The sequence below is a fragment of the Gopherus flavomarginatus genome, chromosome 5 (assembly GCF_025201925.1).
Source record: "Gopherus flavomarginatus isolate rGopFla2 chromosome 5, rGopFla2.mat.asm, whole genome shotgun sequence".
In the NCBI taxonomy this organism is placed as follows: Eukaryota; Metazoa; Chordata; order Testudines; family Testudinidae; genus Gopherus; species Gopherus flavomarginatus.
The window spans coordinates 90,104,488-90,124,066 of record NC_066621.1 but is presented as its reverse complement, the minus strand read 5'-3'; the positions used below and the strand labels follow the sequence as shown (position 1 = coordinate 90,124,066).

The 19,579-nt window shown below is 45.7% G+C and overlaps 2 protein-coding genes and 1 long non-coding RNA gene across 15 annotated transcripts in view; 1 reads left to right on the top strand and 2 right to left on the bottom strand.

Moving 5' to 3' along the window:
• The window catches only part of RAD51B (RAD51 paralog B), a 680,879-nt gene extending 674,965 nt beyond the window's left edge, over positions 1-5,914 (bottom strand). The window contains exon 1 of the mRNA XM_050953536.1: positions 5,829-5,914. The gene's annotated coding sequence lies outside the window, so the exon portion shown is untranslated. The remainder of the gene's footprint in view (positions 1-5,828) is intronic.
• TMEM229B (transmembrane protein 229B) overlaps positions 1-19,579 on the bottom strand; it is a 63,204-nt gene that overhangs the window by 24,031 nt on the left and 19,594 nt on the right. For 2 of the 12 annotated variants that reach the window (XR_007774481.1, XM_050953630.1), the window contains exon 1: positions 5,829-5,927. The exons of 1 other annotated variant lie outside the window; for it this stretch is intronic. Coding sequence is in view for 2 of the 11 variants with exons in the window: in XM_050953638.1 (XP_050809595.1) it covers positions 9,333-9,519 (187 nt within the window). In the remaining 9 variants the exon portion in view is untranslated. Of the gene's footprint in view, positions 1-5,828; positions 5,928-8,505; positions 8,585-9,332; positions 9,520-13,898; positions 14,138-19,579 lie in introns of those variants that run through there. 9 more of the 12 variants (XM_050953631.1, XM_050953633.1, XR_007774482.1 and 6 more) reach the window with 8 other exon arrangements.
• LOC127051380 (uncharacterized) lies at positions 8-5,821 on the top strand. Of its 2 annotated transcripts, none has more exons than XR_007774492.1 (3): positions 8-1,419; positions 3,621-3,797; positions 4,117-5,821. It is a non-coding gene; the product is annotated as an uncharacterized LOC127051380 (long non-coding RNA). The 2 variants fall into 2 exon arrangements; XR_007774491.1 differs by having other exon boundaries at positions 8-2,174.

The following is a 19,579-nucleotide window of genomic DNA, read 5'->3' as shown; positions in this document are numbered from 1 at the left end:
GATGGGGATGGGGGATGAGGAGAGGATGGGAAAGGATACACTTAAAAAAAACAACTATTGAGTATTCATTAAAATATGTTCTTTCCTTGCTACTGCAATTTGTCCCCAAAGACCTTAAAATTCCTTCTTTCTTGTCTGATAGGGCCCTATTTGGCCAATTCTAGTAAAGGTTCCTTCTGCCTAATAAAAATAAAAAACAAAACATTACAACCAGTGAGCAAAGGACCTCTACTTTAAAACAAACAAATGTGCAACATAAAAACGGACTCTGAAGTTTTGCCATTGGTGGGCATGACTGTTAAGACACATTTCTGAAAAGAGCCACTCTGTTTACAGCTGGGAAAGGTAGGTCCCCTAAGCAGTTTCTGTGGGAATAAACTACTTTCCTCCTGGCTTAAAGCAAATATCTTACCACAAGGATTAGTTCACTGCCGCCATGGTTTTCAAAGCATATCATTAGCAGTGGAAACATATTGTACAGTCAGAGGAATTAGTGGTGAGTTTTATTCTCTATTACCCAGGTGCTCTTCAATGCAGACACTTGAAAATAGAGAACAATAAGCAACCCACGAATCCCCAGTTATTATGGCTTAGTACAGCTGGCCCCACCACACAGTCAATGCTCATTTGTCTGAAGGATAAGGAGGCCAAGGAACTTTAGACCTATCTTGCAGGGAACTTGAGATCCAGGAGAGTAGTTCTCACACAGTGAGTTGGATTCCACACTGCCTTGTGCTGTCATTTGCACATTTGCAAAGACGGCATAAAATGCTACCAGATCAGAATACACCTCTACCCCGATACAACGCGACCTGATAGAACACAAATTCGGATATAACACGGTAAAGCAGCGCTCCGGGAGGGCGGGGCTGTGCACTTCAGCGGATCAAAGCAAGTTCGATATAATGCGGTAAGATATTTTGGCTTCCGAGGACAGCGTTATATTGGGGTAGAGATGTAGTTGCATTTTACCCAACATCACATTCACTGTGCAGTGATGCCAGCAAGTACACGGGGACCAGGACGGTGGAGAACAGGGCCAGGAGGGGCAGCTAGAATCAGAAAAGGCACTGTATAAATGAGGGACAGACTCCCCAGTAAAGGACAGCTGCTTGGCTCTACATTGTCAGTGAAATGTGGCTCTAAAGCTGGCTTAACTAGCCAAGGGAAGATCCTCCCAGTGCAAGGTGGATACTCTAGTGGCATAGAGCCAATGCAGGGGCTCTCACACCACCCTTCCTCCCTGCTGCCAGTGTAGCAGGAGAAAGATGGCCTGCCCTGGATGCCCCTGCACTTGAACTCTATTGCTCTTTAGCTGCATTTTTATCCCCTCGGGCCATTGCAGCCTGGTATAAATTAGGGCACCTTTCATGCTACTCCAAGTGCAAAGGGATCGGCCCCTGCACAAAGAACACAAAGGTGAGATTTAAGCCACCTTTTCACAAACACATGCTGCCAGCCCTACATGCACCCCCTGTACTTTGACTTGGGCCAACAGTCTGGCCCTAGACTGAATCCCATGTTGATTCTCTTTGTGATTTCTAGAGCCAGCATGCTCTGCCTATGGATCTTAAGATCATTTTTCTAACTGCTGGTGCCATGAACTCCTCCTAGTATTGCAGAATCCAGGGATGGCTTTCTGCCTTTCATACTCTTTCCAGAAATAACGATTCTAAAATTGAAACTTAGCTGGCAATTCAGCTTTGATGGGAACATCCAGCCTTGTGTGATGCTATCCTGCAGTTTCCTGAGGCATCGAAAGTCCTGAACTAACTTCAGGGCTAACGCAACTTCACCACATCACGACAAAATATCTGCAATACATCCTCCTTGAAGTACTGACAACAACTTTTGCCTCAGAGGGCACAAATTTCCAAGGCTGCTAGTTCTAATCCCACTTTCAGTCTTTCGCAGGGTGGGCTGGCAAGGGTGTCATAAACAGATAGTTAAGGGTTAATGTCTCTTTTACCTATAAAGGGTTAAGAAGCTCAGTAAACCTGGCTGACACCTGACCAGAGACCAATAGGGGAACAAGATACTTTCAAATCTTGGTGGGGGAAGTCTTTTGTTTGTGCTCTTTGTTTTGGGGGTTGTTCGCTCTGGGACTAAGAGGGACTAGACGTCAATCCAGGCTCTCCAAATCTTTCTGAATCAGTCTCTCATGTTTCAAACTTGTAAGTAATAGCCAGGCAAGGCATGTTAGTCTTATTTTTGTTTTCTCAACTTGTAAATGTTCCTTTTTTGCTGAGAGGATTTTACCTCTGTTTGCTGTAACTTTGAACCTAAGGCTAGAGGGGGTTCCTCTGGGCTATACGAATCTGATTACCCTGTAAAGTATTTTCCATCCTGATTTTACAGAGATGATTTTTACTTTTCTTTCTTTTTAAGAACCTGATTTATTTTTCCTTGTTTTAAGATCCAAGGGGATTGGATCTGGACTCACCAGGGATTGGTGGGGGGAAAGGAGGGGGAATGGTTAATTTCTCCTTGTTTTAAGATCCAAGGGATTTGGATCTGTGTTCACCAGGGAATTGGTGAAGTCCCTCAAGGCAACCCAGGGAGGGGAAAGTTTTGGGGGGACAGAGTGCTCCAGACACTGGAATTCTGGATGGTGATAGTGTACCAGATCTAAGCTAGTAATTAATCTTAGAAGTGTCCATGCAGGTCCCCACACCTGTACCCTAAAGTTCAGAGTGGGGAAGGAACCTTGACAAGGGGCGTCACTGAACAGAAGCCTTCTTTTCCAGAGGGGCAGGGAATGCTGTCACGGTGAACTCTCACTCCCTTCCCACTAGCTAGCACTCCAAATAGGAGCCAATACCCAGCTCTGATGGAGGCGGCTAGAGTGGTCCTGATGAAGGCAGGGATGCAGTAGGAAAGGGAGACTGGGGTTTGAGCCCTGTCACATAGGACTGATCCTTGCTAGGAAGGGAGACTTTCCTGACTGCTGCCTTTTCCTCCAACCTCTAACTACGTGCCCAGAATTCTATTAGCTTCTCAGTGACCACAGAGATCAAGGCACAGAAGGAAATGAGAGGCTGGAGGGGGCTCCAGCTCCACAGTCCCATTTGGGAAAGGCTGCAGGACAAAACAGATGAGTGATCTGAGGCAGGGGATTAATGGAGGTGGGATGGAGAAGTGTTGTGATTGTGTAATGGAGGAGCAAGAAGGAACACACTGAAGTGAGATGGAAGGTGTGTTTCATAGATTAGAAAGTTGAAAGGACCATTGTGATCATCTAGTCTGACCTCTTGCATAATACAGGCCATAGAACTTCCCTGAATTAGTTCCTGTTTGAACTACAGCTTGCCTTGATTTAAAAATTGTCAGTGCCACTACCACCCGCAGTAAGCTGTTCCAGTGGGCAACTACCCTCACTATTAAAACTGTAAGCTCTACTACTGTAGAGGCCTTGCTGGGGTGGGCTATCGGGGGGACAAGCTAGTGAATCCTCCCCCGCCCTTGCTATACCTAGGTAGTCAGTCACTTTTGGAGATCCCTTCTGTGAGAAGGAGCTAGTGAAGATGCATTGCTCCTCAGTGGCTATTACAGGGCCCAAGTAAATATGGGAATACCAGAATACTTCAACATGCTTCATGCCTCCACTCTCTTCTTATCAGGCTCTTTCAAACAAACCTGCCTGAGAACCTTAACTGGTCTGGAAAGCAAAGGCCATTTTCCTCTCATTGCTGGGCTGCTGATGGATCACTCAGAGCAAGCTGCACTGAAGTATCAACAAGGCATCTATTGAAAGGAAGAGAGCAGGAGAGATACAAAGCTGCTGCATGTCCAAACAGGTGAACACAGAGAGTAAAGAAAGCCTTTTAAAGGGATACATTTGAGCAGTTTAGTCCCTTAAGTTAGACTATAGAAAGGGAGCAGAAGGAATAGCTCAGTGGTTTGAGCACTGGCCTACTAAACCAAGGGTTATGAGTTCAGTCCTTGAGGGGCCCACCTAGGAATCTGGGGCAAAATCAGTACTTGGTCCCGCTAGTGAAGGCAGGGGGCTGGACTCAAGATGTTTCAGGGTCCCTTCCAGTTCTAGGAGATAGGATATCTCTTATTATTGAAGTCTGTTTAGAACTACCTTAATAAGAGTATTTTGTTCAATTGCAGTGTTAACATGGGAGGTGTAATTCCAAACTGGACCACTGGGCAGCTACTCATTGTGGCTCCCCCTTGGCAGACCAACACCACTCTGCTATGTAGGATGCAGGAAGAAAACACAAGCAGTGAGGCAGGGGCTGCTGAGAAGATGACTGGGTAGCTCACTGTGACTGGAGAACATTTCACCTTGATTGGATGAACTACTGGACAGCCAAAAAAACCCAACTGAAAAGGTGTTCAGGCAAGTCAAGGTTGAGAAGAGTACCGTAGAGACAACAGACCTGCTCAGGGAGGCTAAGGAGACAGTAATTTCTCTTGGTACAAGCCACTGTTTCAGTTTTATTGAAAGGAAATTTGTTGCAGCTTCTCAGGCAAGTGTTTCTGTGCTAGACTATTGCAGCCCTTCCTTCTGTCCACAGTGCAACAGCTGCTGTGTGCAGATCAAAGATAAAATGGGTGAGGTAGGACTGTATCATTCATGCCATCCCTTTACCCTACAAAATTGACTATACTAGGAAATTGTTCTTAAATACCAATTTTAAAATGGTTTCCAGTAATCTGGCATTGCTCCCTGAATAGATGGGGCATAATTTGATTCAAACAGCTTTTGGAAACCATTCTCGAGACTAGCCAGTTTTAAAAAAGTGATTTTCAGTCTTTTGTAGTGTAACTGGGATCTTAAGTCTTAGGCCCATCAACCAGCAGAGGCTATATTTACTCTCACAAAAACATAGCTATTGCCATTGTGTTTCCTAAAATGGATGGATAGAATACAAACACAGATCAACCAAAAAGAAAACCTTTTCAAAATAAAAGTGTGCTAAAACCTAAAGTACACAGGAATGAACAATACTCCCTTGTGTCTTCTATCCTTTCCACTTGTATCTAGTACCAGATACTTCAGAGCAAAGCATAAACCTCTTTATTATTACTATAGCATTTATACTGCAGTAAATCTAGACATCTCAACCAGTTTAGGAGTCCCGTTGCGCTATGCCTGCACAGTGCTTAAACTGAGTCCCTGTCCCAGAGAGCTTTCTATACCAAGTGTTTCTTAGTCAGAATTGGATTCCTTTTAGAAAAGGGGAATTTGAAAATTAGAATCCTGTTTCCTTTCTGAGTGAGGCTGTTGAGAAAGCGTCCTGTCCTGTCGGCCCTCTCCCTATCCCAAAGCACATTTGGCTCCCTCTCTCTGGTTTTCTTGTATATGTTTCAGTCCCAATGACTGACACCTCCATATTTCTATAATCAAACTTTCCCCACAGTTAACACTATTTGGCTCTCGCTCTTGTTATCCTCAGCACAGAAGCCAGTCTCCATAGTCGACTGGAGTTCTGAATTCCCGCTCCTGCCCCTAAAGGCAGGTCTCTCCAGGGCAGCATTGAGGCAGACTGCTGTCGGGAAAGCAGACACGGTCATTGACGGTGCTTTGCTTTCTTTTTCATAAACAGAGCACACAAATCTTCCAGGCTGTCAAACCAACACCATTCACAAACACTAAACTAACTTTACAAAAACATTAATGATAGTCACTCAGAGGCCCTTAGGACATAAGGGGGCAAAGGAGAAAAAGTCAGAGGTCTACCAGAGAACTACACTATTTGCTCAATCACTTTAATCTAACTACCTTGGTGTCAGGCTGTGGTCATGTCTCAGGGACAGTATCAAACTGAATGTCTTCTCATGCAAAAAAACCAACAGAACATTGAGATATAATGTACCTTGCTCACTTCTCTTGAGAGGTGAAGTTTCCAGGCACCCCACAGCATCTTGGAGGCTAAATGCCACTGCAAAGGCTTCTCCCAGTTGGTTGGAAAGTAGAGAGAACCCTGTTCTGCCAGTGCTCATACTACATAGCAGCTCACTCTGCACAGTAACTTCCAAGAGGAAGTGGTGTGAAGGCCACTTCCTGTCTGCAGAGTTCTCTGGCAGCTGAAGTCATTTTTAGTTAATGCCACTCAGGAAATTTACCCCCCATCTCCAAAAATTAATTTTGTTAAGAGAAGGGAAAAAAAGCATTGAGCCCCCTTAACTCCTATTAGTTTCAGTGGCCTCCCTCTGAGAGAGACTAGGGGTCTCCTCACTTTGCAGAAGGCACGCAATTCCTAACTGCCTGCAAACACAGTGGCTGTGGCGGTGCCACACTCTGTACTGGAAGGAAGAGACACACCACAGCAATGAGCCTGCAGCACTCTCAGAGGAGCTCTGGAATTATATAAGGCCACCCGGACCTTTTAACTGAAGCACCAGATCAGCTGACCTGTTGAACTGTAACATAAATCTTACCCAGGTGGCATATAACTAATAGCTGTTATACAGAGAGAGAATGGTCTCAGCCAGCCATGGCACAGGTATCCTGTACTGTTAATCACTCTGCACTGTTCTGTAGTAGGAGTCTCAGAGATCAGTGTATTTCCTGCCCTTAATCTTGCCATTCATATGCCTACAGCAGTTATGGTCAGCTTAACTGCTGGTTTAGAACTTCAGCCCGAGTTTTACTTAGGAATGGGCATAGTTAATGCCTCCTAAAAAGAGAAAAAAAATCTAAATAACCACTTCATTCATTACTTTTAAAAAGATGCATTTAATTGGTAGCTAAACACTACGGACCTGCTCCTTCCTTAATGCAGGCACATAGCTCTTAGGAATGCTGATAACTGCACCTCCAAGGGGCAGATTTACTGAGGTTCAGTCTCTAACATATCAATATTATACCTTGGTACCATTCGGATTTATCACTTATTCACCTGACAGGTCATAACTGATTTATGAAGTCTAAGCAAACCTTTTATTTCAACACTCACTTATTGTACAATGAGACTGTTCCTTTTTCTTCTTTTCCTACTAGACACCAACTTAAACAATGTCTTTCTGGGCAGGGGACTGAGTGAACATAGGGGCACTGGCACTGCTATGGTGATGGGCTCCTGATAGCTATCTAGGCCAGAATACAGTTTCTAAACTTCAGTGAAACACAGTTTGGTCCTGTCCAGCCTGGCCAACCAAACTGTGTTTAAACCAAATTAGCCTCAATTAGTTTTAACCCATGTTTAAAACCTATTAAGCAAACATGACATCTGTTGACCTAGAACAAGTGGAACCAGACACTGAGCCTACGTTGTCCCAGTCTTTACAAAGGACAGAAGATTTGCAGTTTCAGTGCCTGAATCCTTGAGTCCTGGGGGTCTTGGTTCTCAAAGGGCACACTGACAGCCCTAGGGTAGCAGGCATTGGGCATTTTGCCCATTCTTCTCTTCAGGTTGGCATGTGCACAGTGCGGAGGAGCTTACATGAAACCAAGTAGGTATTACACACTAGATGAATATATTGTGTTATGTTGTCTATTCTAAGAGATGCATTATCAGTGGCAAGCAAGAATTCAACTGTTCGGCTCCATCCACACTAAAAGGAAGTGATGCTGATAAAATCCACAAGTACCAAGCTACCTATGGATCCCTAAAATCACTAGTTTTGAAATATGTGCAATCACTCCTCATATCATACAGACACCTCACAGCGCCTGATTCTCCACTGCATTGCAGCTTGTGCAGTCATTTACACCTGTGCGGAGCCAATGTAAAAGGCTATCATTCAGATCTAGTAGCTTTTTAATACTCCCTTTAAACTTAGCCTGGTGCTGTCTTGCAACCTATAAGATGAAACTGATCAATCACTGTCTGAGATGAGTAAAGTCCAAAGAACAGACAAACGGCTTCAGTGGGGCAAAGATTTTCAAAATTCTTTCCACTGTAATGATCAAAAATATTATTGTTACTAGTCAGGCAGATAAGGGAAATGTACGTGGTATATATATTGGCCTCAGTATGGGAAGCAGATGATCTATGGAGTGCAGGTCAGAGGTTTGTGTCCAAGCGTGGCTTAAATGACCATCTGTACACTCTCCTCATCCTGGCACTACCTCTGACCAACCTAGCTCCCTGCTTTCAACAAATTGGAGCCATTTTCAATCGGCTTTATTCAGCTGTTTGTAAATAGCCTCAAGAGGACAAAAACATAAAGGATTGGATTACCAACAGGAGTGTCCTGATCATGCCTATTTCCTCTGGCCACACCTCTTTCCCCTCCTACCCCAGCAGCAGGAAGTGATGCATAAACCCCTGTGTCATCTCTGCACCACTGGAGGACTACGCTTGCGCTGGGGTGATCCTGCCTGGACCTGTTCCACCAGATGTCAGGGCAGTTTATACCAGCAGTGTGGTACAAAGTGGCTGCGCTGCATTGGAGGGCCTGGACCATAATTTTTATCTCAACAGCACGCTTTAAAGTAACACTGTGAAACTGCTTCAGAGCATTTTGAGCAGCCAAGCAACAGCCACTTGGGGAGGGGAAGACAAGAAAAAGTAAAGGAAGTGAGAGAAGCAGAAACAAATGACCTACTTGTATTCTCAAGAATTTCCCCCCCAGGGATTATCGTGCCCTCAGAAGTCTGATACCAGCGACGCAGGCTCTAACTCATTACCCGCCCACTCAGCCTCCCAGAGCTCAGCAACTCTTTGCTCCAAAGAGAACACGAGGGGCAGGCGCAGTGCCTGCCAGGAGAGAGATAAGGCATTCTCCTGCCAAACTGACAGAACGAAGCTGAGCTTTCGACACACGCCTCTCAGAAAAGCCAAACGAAGGTGGGAACTGCCCAGTGAAGGAGATCAGCCCAGTTTGCTAGGATGCCCCACTCAGGAGAGCAACCATTCTGGGGGTGCTCTTTATACCCGGTATCAGCATTTATTCCAGAAGACACACTAGGCCATTTAGAGCTCTGGGGACAACTCTCAGCACATCATGCTGAAAGTGCCCTCCTGGGTAGGGTTTTCTGTCTCCTGGGGTCCACTTCGCTCCTTATGAAGGTCCCAAGATCACCTGACTTTTAGTTGCTTTAACTACACATGAAGTTGCCTGTTGTAACTCTGAGATGCACTGGACTTTTGGAATCCTATCAACACTCCATCTTTCACTGGCTCCTAGCATGGTCATTGTACAAGCATTTCCTCCTTCCTGGGAAGTGACAGCAATTCAGTACCACGCCCTCCACATCTCCCCTGTGACTGGAATAACCACACTAAGGTGCATTGGCAGAGCTTACTGTGTGTTCGGAGTCTCAGGACTCAAGTTATGGGCATCAGATACATCAGGGTTGAGGTGCATTGGGAGAATGGTGAGAAGGGCCATGACCGGAAAAGCTGAAGGTGCTGCAGAAAAACATGAGGTACCTTTGGAGAGGTGTGCAGCATTTGGATAAAAGGAGGTGCTGCAGATCCAGACTGAGCAGTGCTGGAGGGAGGTTACCAGAACTTGAATACCAGCTACAGTAGAGTGGCTCTCTCAGGATGGACATAAAATACGCCATTTTGTCAGCAGTTTGGGTAGGAAAGACTTTGGAGGACATAAGGAGAAGACCTGCAGGATTCAGGGAGAGAAGCACAGGAACACGTAGGGATCAGGGTTGAGGTTTACTTGTGGAGTTGGCTGTAGGTATCTTGCACTACGAGCATGCAATATGTCTGCTGGCTCTAGTCATACTGGCTCTAAGCATAAAGTTACAGGCAATGTGGTTCAGTGGGTAGAGCATCACCCTAAGACTTGTGAGACCTAGGTTCTATTCCCAGCTCTGTCAGTGACCTGCTGTGACACCTTGGGCAAATCACTACATCTCTCTCTCTCTGTGCCTCAATTTCCCAATCCACCCTTTGCCTGTCTTGCTTCATTAGACCAAGAGATCTTTGGTGCAGGGCCCCTGGAGCCCCTAGCACAGTGGAACCCTGATCTTGGTGAGGCCTCCAGGCACTACTGGAGGCACAATCCTTCACTTTCACCAGCACAGAATTCATACAGAAAATAAAGCAAACCGTTGTTCTGGTGGGTCCCCGACTAGGTGGATCTGCACATTATGCTCATTTGTTCAATTGCCTGTATCACATGGACTCCTAAACTTAGCAAAGCATTTCTTCTGGGGAGCCCAAAGGCAGATCTCCAAGCCAGACGCAGGCATTTGCATTTAATAGCACGTTCAAAAACGGCTCGGTACAGCACTTAAGAACAAGTAATTAAAGGGAGTATCACTGCAGTACAGCCTCTCATTAGTAGTGTAATTAGTCTGCTGAAAATAATTAACATTCCTTTCTACAAAGAGAACAGAGGACCCATTACATTCATTACATCAGCTCTAAACAAGCAAAACAAAGGCCCTAGAAGAGGGTCTTCCATTCAGGGAGATGGAAAAACAAGTGTCCAACAACAATGCAGATGTTTCTTACCTAGGAAAACAATGGAGAGGCCTCAGGACAGGAGGCTGCCATCCAAACGGAATTCAACCTGTGCAGTGATGTTGGGGCTCAGAGAGATCAGTGCATGCAGGTGGATATGGAGGAGTGGTACATGTGATTGGTTGACATAAACATCTGGGTGTGCGATTGGTTGATGTATGTCAGGTGTTGGTATGTGGGTATGTGTAAATGTTGTAAAAGTGATGGCAGGTACATAGATCATACGTACGGCTCTGTGGCATGGCTGCATTAGTCATAGGAGTATAGTCGGGACATGTCTGATTGGTGTCTCTGTGTGTGATTTGTGTGCAGGAGATTGATACTTCTGGTAGTGAGCAAGTCAGTGTGATAAGTGGATGTGCTGTATGTTTCAGTGCATGTGACAGTCATAGGGAAGTGCATGACTGGGTGCCACTGGTGTAAGCATATTTGTGACTAGTGTATAATGGTGGTGGGGTACGCACTGGTGAGAGAGGCAGAGGAATGTCATTCTTCTTCAACATCGCCTTCCTGAACTCAGACTTTGAAAAAAAGCAGCATTGTACAGTCACCTCTTAAACCAGCTATGTTAGCTCAAGGACTTTCCCCACACCCAAAGAAAAACAGAGACACCACACATTCTGTGCCCTTCCATCTCTGTGATCAATTGACAAACCACTAGCTGTAACGAAGAAAGATCCTGCTCTCTCAGCCTCTCCTGAAAGCCAAGTTTAAAATGTTCTCACTTTTAAATTATTAACAGTTAGATCCACCCCTCCATGTGTAAAAATCCCCCAGTGTCAGAAGTCACGGCTATTAAAAAACAACCCACCCCAGGAAAATACTAGAATCCACCATTTCGTGACCTACATGCAGCCATAATCATAATCTTGCTCTTATGACTCACATATGCAAGTGAGGTGATAGATGTCTGTGTGTGACAGAAGCATGTGTCCAAAGGTTGTGCCTGTGATCAGTTAATGTGTATTGAATGTGTTAGGTATGTGCCTGTGATTAGTGTATGTTTGAGATTGGTGTATGTGTTCTGAATATGTTAGGTGTGAGTATTAATGGTTTGTAGCATGTACGAGAGCAAGGGATATGGGTCATTATAACCTTGTGCTTATATCTTCAATGTCTGCTGCAGAAGCTACTGTATTATCCCAAAATCCATGTGAAATTTCAGTGCCTCACTTGGCTGCAAAGGAGCCATGGTTTCCAACAAGCTGGTGTTCATAGTTTGTTCAGGGGACACAGCAAACACAATAAACATAAGTACTCACAGTTGCCTGTCTTGGGATTTCCATCCCATTTTTGAGTTGGATACATTTTCCTTGGTATGAGAGTTGAGCACTTATAAACCATTAAGTGGAACTGCCGTGAGGCTCAAGACCAGAAGCACAAAGGGCTCCACAGCTACATTGCTATGGAAACCATCCAGACACAAGTCAAAAGCCTGGCTTGCTTTGTCTGTGTATTTCTTTTCCTAATAAGTAATGTATTCTTCCATGTTTCAGAGGGGTAGCCCTGTTAGTCTGTATCAGCAAAAACAACGAGGAATCCTTGTGGCACCTGAGAGACTAACAATTTTATTTGGGCATAAGCTTTCATGGGCTATAACCACTTCATCAGATGCATGGAGTGAAAAATACAGTAGGCAGGTGTAAATACACAGCATGTGAAAAGATGGGAGTTGCCTTACCAAGTGGGGGGTCAGTGCTATCGAGGCCAATTCAATTAGGGTGGATGTGGCCCATTCCCAACAGTTGACAAGAAGGTGCGAGTATCAAAAGAGGGAAAATTATTTTTTTGTAGTGACCCAGCCATTCCCAGTCTTTATTCAGGCCTAATTTGATGGTGTCAAGTTTGCAAATTAGTTCCAATTCTGCAGTTTCTCACTGAAGTCTGTTTTTGAAGTTTTTTTGTTGAAGAATGGCCACTTTGAAGTCTGTTATTGAGTGTCCAGGAAGACTGAAGTGCTCTCCTACTGGTTTTTGAATGTTACAATTCTTGATATCTGATTTGTGTCAATTTATTCTTTTGCGTAGAGACTGTCCAGTTTGGCCAATGTACATGGCAGAGGGGCACTGCTGGCACATGATGGCATATATCACATTGGTAGCTCCTGATGGCGTGGCTGATGTGGTTAGGTCCTATGATGGTGTCCCTTGAATAGATACGTGGACAGAGCTGGCAGCAGGGTTTGTTGCAGGGATTGGTTCCTGAATTAGTGTTTTTGTGGTGTGGTGTGTAGTTGCTGGTGATTATTTGCTTCAGGTTGGGGGGCTGTCTGTAAGCGAGGACTGGCCTGTCTCCTAAGGGATCATCCTCCAGGATAGGTTGTAGATCCTTGATGATCCGCTGGAGACGTTTCAGTGGAGGGCTGTAGGTGATGGCTAGTGGCGTTCTTGTCAACTGTTGGGAATGGGCCACATCCACACTAATTGAATTGGCCTCGTTAGCACTGACCCCCATTTGGTAAGGCAACTCCCGTCTTTTCATGTGCTGTGTATTTACACCTGCCTACTGTATTTTTCACTCCATGCATCTGATGAAGTGGTTATAGCCCATGAAAGCTTATGCCCAAATAAATTTGTTAGTCTCTAAGGCGCCACCAGAACTCCTCATGGTTTTTGTATTCTAACCACGCAAGGGGTTAAATTCTTACCCTAAACAGTCCATCATCTCTATAGCTGCTATGATTACAGTGAGGGAGAGCCAGCTGAGAGTCTGACCATCTGCAAGCTGGGAAAAAGCCTTCTGGGCCACAGGAATTCTAGGGGATGTGGAGGAGAGATGGGGGAATGCTGATGACTCTAACTGGCAGCATCCTTTGACCAGAGCTAATAGAGTGCTTTTGTCACTGCCCTAAATGCCAGAGCCGTAATGGGAACACAATAATGATGATGAATAGAGTGGTTGGAGGGGTTTTTAATATAAACCAGCAGCAGGAAAGGAGTAAATTATAAGAAAGGTCTCTGCAGCCTAATATGTTAATTCTGTGCTGAGGAACAGCTACCAGGTTGACAGCCCTGGAAAGCAAAGCCCTTTTTTCTCCTCAGTGCAGCCTTCCCTTATTCGGCTCTGTCAAAAAAACTCACTCCTGACCCAAGAGGATCTTCTTTGGGGGTGGGAGGGGAAATCAGCCTCTAGTCTGGTGAATCTTTAGCCTCCCTGCTTAGGGTGCCAACAAGGTCACCAACCACGATGCTTACAACTGCCAAACAGCAAATGAGCTGAAACAACTAGCTCACTTCACATAGGCTGTGGCACAGCCACTTAACAACTTCTCTTCCACTGAGAGAGTTTGGGCTGGGAAAAATCCTTACTCGGGACTCAGGAACTTTCAGCAGGGGCACCTAGACTGTTTTTGAACATGGACTCACAAGAGACTGCTTGGCACATAAACTATTATTCAAGGTGCAAATTCCCCTCCCAAAGCAAAGAGCCACTGCCCAACTAGCCCATCACATCCCTTCTTGTAGAAAACATCAGACCACTACTTCCCAGCTTAGCCCCAGCTCATTTACTCACCCAGATAACAGCTAGTCCCAATTTTGCTGAGTGACACTGCTTCCTACCAGAACTGCTTGCAAGATGAGCAAAGGTTGCACAATCGCTTTCTTGGCCTGGGAAATGTCATGCGGCATTGCAACAGCCACAGCTTCCTGGAGGACAAGCTGACAGAAGTGGCAATCAGTCTGTAGGGTTCCGTCTCTGTGGTTTTGGAAGTAGATCTGTCTGTATATTCAGTGGCTAGAACTCTGAGCAGCCTAAATGGATGAAACACACAGGAGGCATTTGAGGGATGAATTATTCATAGCCTTGTTCAGCTGCCAATATCTCTGGGGTTCTTTATGCCCACACGGGTGCTTGATTTTTGTTTTAACAGTAATGGAAGATGGCTGTGCTTCCTTTGATGGTTCCTGAGGGCAAGCGATAAGCAGCACTTGCACTACTCATACCAGCTTTTTTAATAACCATGCTCACAGCTTCATCATTGACACAACACTTGGATTCATTCCAATAGCTCAGTCCACCAGCAGCTTCCTGAGGAACCCTGCTGACACCTGGTTTATCATAACCTTGCTACAGTGCTGACCTGAACTTTACAGTTCAGTGGATGACAGTTTTCTACCAACTGAAGCACTGTTTTCAGCTGAATAAAGGGCAGCCAGATCACATTTGGAGCCCTAGGCAGCAGCTAATATTGCTTACCCACCAGCATTTCTGCAATCAAGCTCATCTCTTTCCCTCCCCAGCTGAAGGGAATTCATGAGAATCACCTGGTCCCCAACTGCAAATTCATCTGGACAATGGAGTCCGGATGTGCCATGTAAAACAGCAATTGTTAACTAAAGGAGAAATATCTGTGGGACAGGGGAGCGGTTGGATGGGTGGTTAAGGGATGTCACAATCTCTCTTTGGGTAGGATTTCCCCAAGGATCTCCTGGAGAGAGCTACTAAGAATGAGCCCCACTGGGACAGAGGATAAATCAAGGGAGGAATGGAGAGTTGGAGCATCCATGTGAGTTGCATATATTCCACATTGAGCTATTAGGGGGATTGCCTTGTTATAAACAGAGTTATAAGATAAGATAAAGAAGACCAGGAAGTACTGCAAGTACTGGGAGCTATTAATGAAAATTGGTCCACACTATAGAATTGCACTGGTGCAGCTAATAACAGTGTGCTTGAACTGCTGCAGGCTGTAACGACCAGAACATCCATACTAGGCCTCCTGTTTTAGATGCACAAAACACACTGCAGCCCTGCAAGCACTGCGGGGTCTCTGGATTGTTACACTTACCCTGCAATGCCAAGTACAGGTGCCTGGATCAAGTATGTAAAGTCTACGGTGTCCATCAACCATTCTGATTCAGTAGCATTTTACACCCACTATGCAACTAGTGTAAATGACTATACAAGGCACAGAGTAATGGTGAATTGAGCCCAATGGATTTATACCAGTGTCAAACTGGAGTAACACAATGGTGAATCAGGCCCTGAAATCATGCATCAACTCTTTTGCTAAGCCAGGAATAGAATCCAGATCTTCTGACACACCCCTGTGCTTTAGCCACAAGATCTTCCTCTCTTTACCTGCTGTTTTCCTTTAGTCCCTAGCTGTTGTTTGTTGTGCATAGTTTTATTGGCCCTGAGTGCACCTGCTTATGCTGTATTAGAGAAGCAGTAACACCACAATATGTTTAACCAACTAATTATGAGTGACCAGAACAATGTGATGCAAAAGTAAAGAAAGAAAATCAGAGGCAGCATGGTTCAGGAACTCAGGAGACCTGAATCCTATTCTGTGCTCTGCCTCTGATCTGCACTGTGACCTTAAATAAGTCACTTCAGCTCTGTGTCTCTGTTTCCCCTCCCATCTTTTGTCCGTCATATCATCTATTTAGATTCTAAGTGCCATAGTTGCCAAGCCACCTGCACCTCAAACCCCTTCTCTCATCTCTCTGAGTGCCCCCCAAAGGTATTAGGCTTTAGGCCTTGTTCCCTCATCTCATCTCTGGGCAGAGAGTCTTAAATTTTTATTGTCCTTTGATCTTTTGGGTCCCAGCCTTGGTAAGCAATCTGTTTAACTTGGCTGGAGCCAAGGAAGTCAATAATTCATCAATTATTGCAGAGCAGCCTCACATCCTTCACAGTAAGCTCCTTGGACCAGGGATGCTTACTATTTGTACAGCACCTAGCACAAAGGGGTCCCAATCTTGGTTGGAGCATCTAGATACTCTTGTAGCCCAAGGGTAGCCTTCCTATCTCTCAGGGCCAGGGTGCCCCCTCCGGCAGTAGCGGGGTGTCAGTATGACCACCAGAGGTTTTGTCAGGCAGCCTGGTCTGCAGCTGCACAATTGCTCAAATAGCAGTTCAAACCTCGGAAGGAGGATTAAGCAAACCACCAACTGGCTGCTAGTTCAGGCCTCCTGGTGTAGGGTGAACAACAAAAGTCTATGGCTCAGGCCCTCTGAGTGCGGGCTGAGCAATCAAACGGTCTATATTGCCGGCCTTCTGGCCTAAAGATTAGAGCACAACCAGTCCCTGTACAATGCTGGGAGGAGAGGGATCTAGGGCCACTCTGCTCCACCAGCTCCCAGCCCAGGGCCCTAGATGTAGCAGGTGATCCCGGCCGGGGTCAGCAGGGAAATGTGATAGCTGCCTCGCGTCCCAGCAGCACACCCAGACCAAAGTCTCTTTTGCCTGGGCTAACTCCTACTGGTTCCTGCTGGCACTGCTCCGTTGCCACTGGGACCTGACTCTCACTGTCGCGATCAGGCGGCCCTTCCTCTAGTCTCTCCCTGGGGCCTTCCATCTCCTGGGGCAGTGGTTTGCCTTTCTTTTATGCTCCTGGTCACAGGCTCGGCTGAGGGCTCAGCTCCCTGGGAAGGACATCTGCCTCCTTCCCTTGTCTAGCCCTAACTGAGTTGTACTGCAGGGTAGGGTTGCCAACTTTCTAATTGCACAAAACCCAACACCCTTGCCCTAACCCCTGCCCTGCCCCTTCTCTGAGGCCCTACCCCCACTCACTCCAGTCCCCCTCCCTCAGTTGCTTGCTCTCCCCCACCCTCACTCACTTTCACTGGGCTAGGACAGGGTTGGAGTGTGGGAGGGAGTGAGGGCTCCTGCTGGGGGTGCAAGCTCCTGGGTGGGGCCAGAAATGAGGCGATCAGGATGCGGGGGTGTCATAGTATAATTCCCAAATCTGAACCTTAGCGTCCAAAATATGGGTACTAGCATGAATTTTCCTAAGCTTAATTACCAGCTTCGATCTGATAGGCTGCCACCAATCAGGACTTAGGTAGAGCGCATGATAGACTCTGGTCTCCCCAAACCCTTCCCTGGGGACCCCCAAGACCCAGATTCCCTGAGTCTCACAACAAAGGGGAATAAACCATTTCCCTTCCCCCCTCCTTTCTTCCTCCCAGCTCTTTCCCGCCCTGGGTACACTAGGAGACCACCGTGATTCAACTCCTTGAATCACCTCTTCCTCCTCCCTTCTTCCCCGGAGAGAGATACAGAGATAAATGCAGAGAGCAGGTTTTTCTTCCCTCCTCCCTTTCCTTTCTCCCACCAATTCCCTGGTGAGTGCAGACTCCCTTCCCTGGAGTTTTACAAAAGATAACCAAAAAATCAATTAGATTCTAAAAAAGAGGAAAACTTTAATAAAAGAAGAAAAAACATAAAACTTGTCTCTGTAATCAAGATGGTAAATATACAGGGTTTTTATAGCTTATAGACAATAGAAAGAAGCTTTCTCCAGCAGAAACACAATTTAAGCTACTTCCAGCAAGTACACATCTGCAAATAAGAAAAACAAATTAAAAGACTATAACCGCCTTTTTTCCTTACTCACTATTCTGAACAGATAAGAGACTGTAGCAGGGAGATTGGCAGAAACCTGGTTGCACCTCTAGTCCCGTCCAGGACCCAGAGAGAACAACCCACAAACCCAAAACCCACAAACAAAGGCTTCCCTCCACCTAGATTTGAAAGTATCTTGTTTTCTGATTGGTTCTCTGGTCAGGTGTTTGGGTCCCTGTTTGTTAACCCTTTACAGGTAAAAGAGACATTAACCCTTAACTATCTGTTTATGAGTGGGGGGGGCCTCTGGACTGGAGCAAGGGATTGGGGTGAGCAAGGGGGGGTGGGCTCCAGCCGGGCATGCAGGCTCTGGGGTGGGGCTGGGGATGAGGAGCTTGGGGTGGAGGAGGAGGCTCTGGGCTCGGGCCAAGGGGGTTGGATTGCGGGAGCAGGCTCAGGGCTGGAGCAGGGGATTTGGGAGGGGATTCAGGGTGCGAGCTCTGGGAGGGAGTTTGGATGCCTGAGGGGGCTCAGGATTGGGGTAGGGGGTTGGGGTGCAGGTCAGGGTGCAGGGTCTGGGAGGGAGTTTGGGGTGCAGGCTCCAGCCAGGTGGCACTTACCTCAGGCAGCTCCCGGTCTGGGAGCTGCACGGAGCCAGCCCTGCTGCGCCACCAATCAGACTTTTAACGGTCAAGTAAGCGGTGCTGACCAGAGCTGCCAGGGTCCCTTTTTGACCAGGTGTTCTAGTCGAAAACCAGATGTCTAGCAACCCTACTGCAGGGCCCTGTCCCTATACTTCCTGCACTTCCTCCAGAGGAGGCAGAGTGAGGTCAGATGAGGCCACTCTGCTTCCTTACACCAAGTAATAAACAATAAATCTTTGCTAAAAATCAGCACAAAACTCTCCCATAATAACTCAAAGCTTTCCCTACAGTTGTCTGCTGCCCCTATTTTATTGTCGAGAAGACTATAAACCCAACCAAAAGGTGGCTGACAGAGACAATAGCCAGTATGCGAAGGATGACATTGTCCTAAGTTACCTAGTAATAGGAGTTGTATGGATGTAGTGCCTAGCAGTCCAAGCCCCATTGTGCTAGACACAGTATAAACATATCATGACAGGATGGTCCCTGACCATCTAAGGGCCTGTTTACCCATGGAGATGTTCCTGATTAACTCCATGTATGGACCTACTTGTTCCGGAAGAGGACTGCCTTGTTTGTGCATTGAGCTAAACAGGAACAAGGCACTCTTTATTGTGGAAAAAGTTTGTCCACGCATGGAGTTAAATCAGGAACAATTAAATGTACAGACAAGCCCTAAGTATCCGACTACATTCAGTCTGAGATTTTCAAAGGAGCCTAATCGATTTAGGATTGAAATTCAAGGGATTTGTGTGCCTAACCCCCTTAGGTTCCTTCAAAAACTGCAGCTTTAATTTATACAGTAATGATCTAAAAAAGTATTCCAATAAAATGAATGCAGATTAAATGACTAAGCCTCCCTCACCCAAAAAAAAACCTCCCACCAAGATTTACGCAATAATTAATAAGAGTATAAACATTTAATTAAATCCATGTGCCATGGGAATTAGAGAGACAGAGTTGGCACCCATTTCATATTTACTTAGATAGATTTAAATCTAATTAGGCTTCTCTTTCTGAGAATAACATTGCTATTATTAATAAGATTGTGTTAGTGGATCAGATACGGAAAAGGCCTTTCTATTGTAACTGGGTTAGCTATGATTTATATTGTTATATATTTTATAATGCTTTTAAAAAGGTAATTTGTATGTTAATTTCATTTTACATATCTTGTCTCAGTTGGCTGTAGGGGTTTGTATTTAACTTTGTAAGGCTGAGATGCAGAGAAAGCCTATAAAACTGTACTCCCCAAAA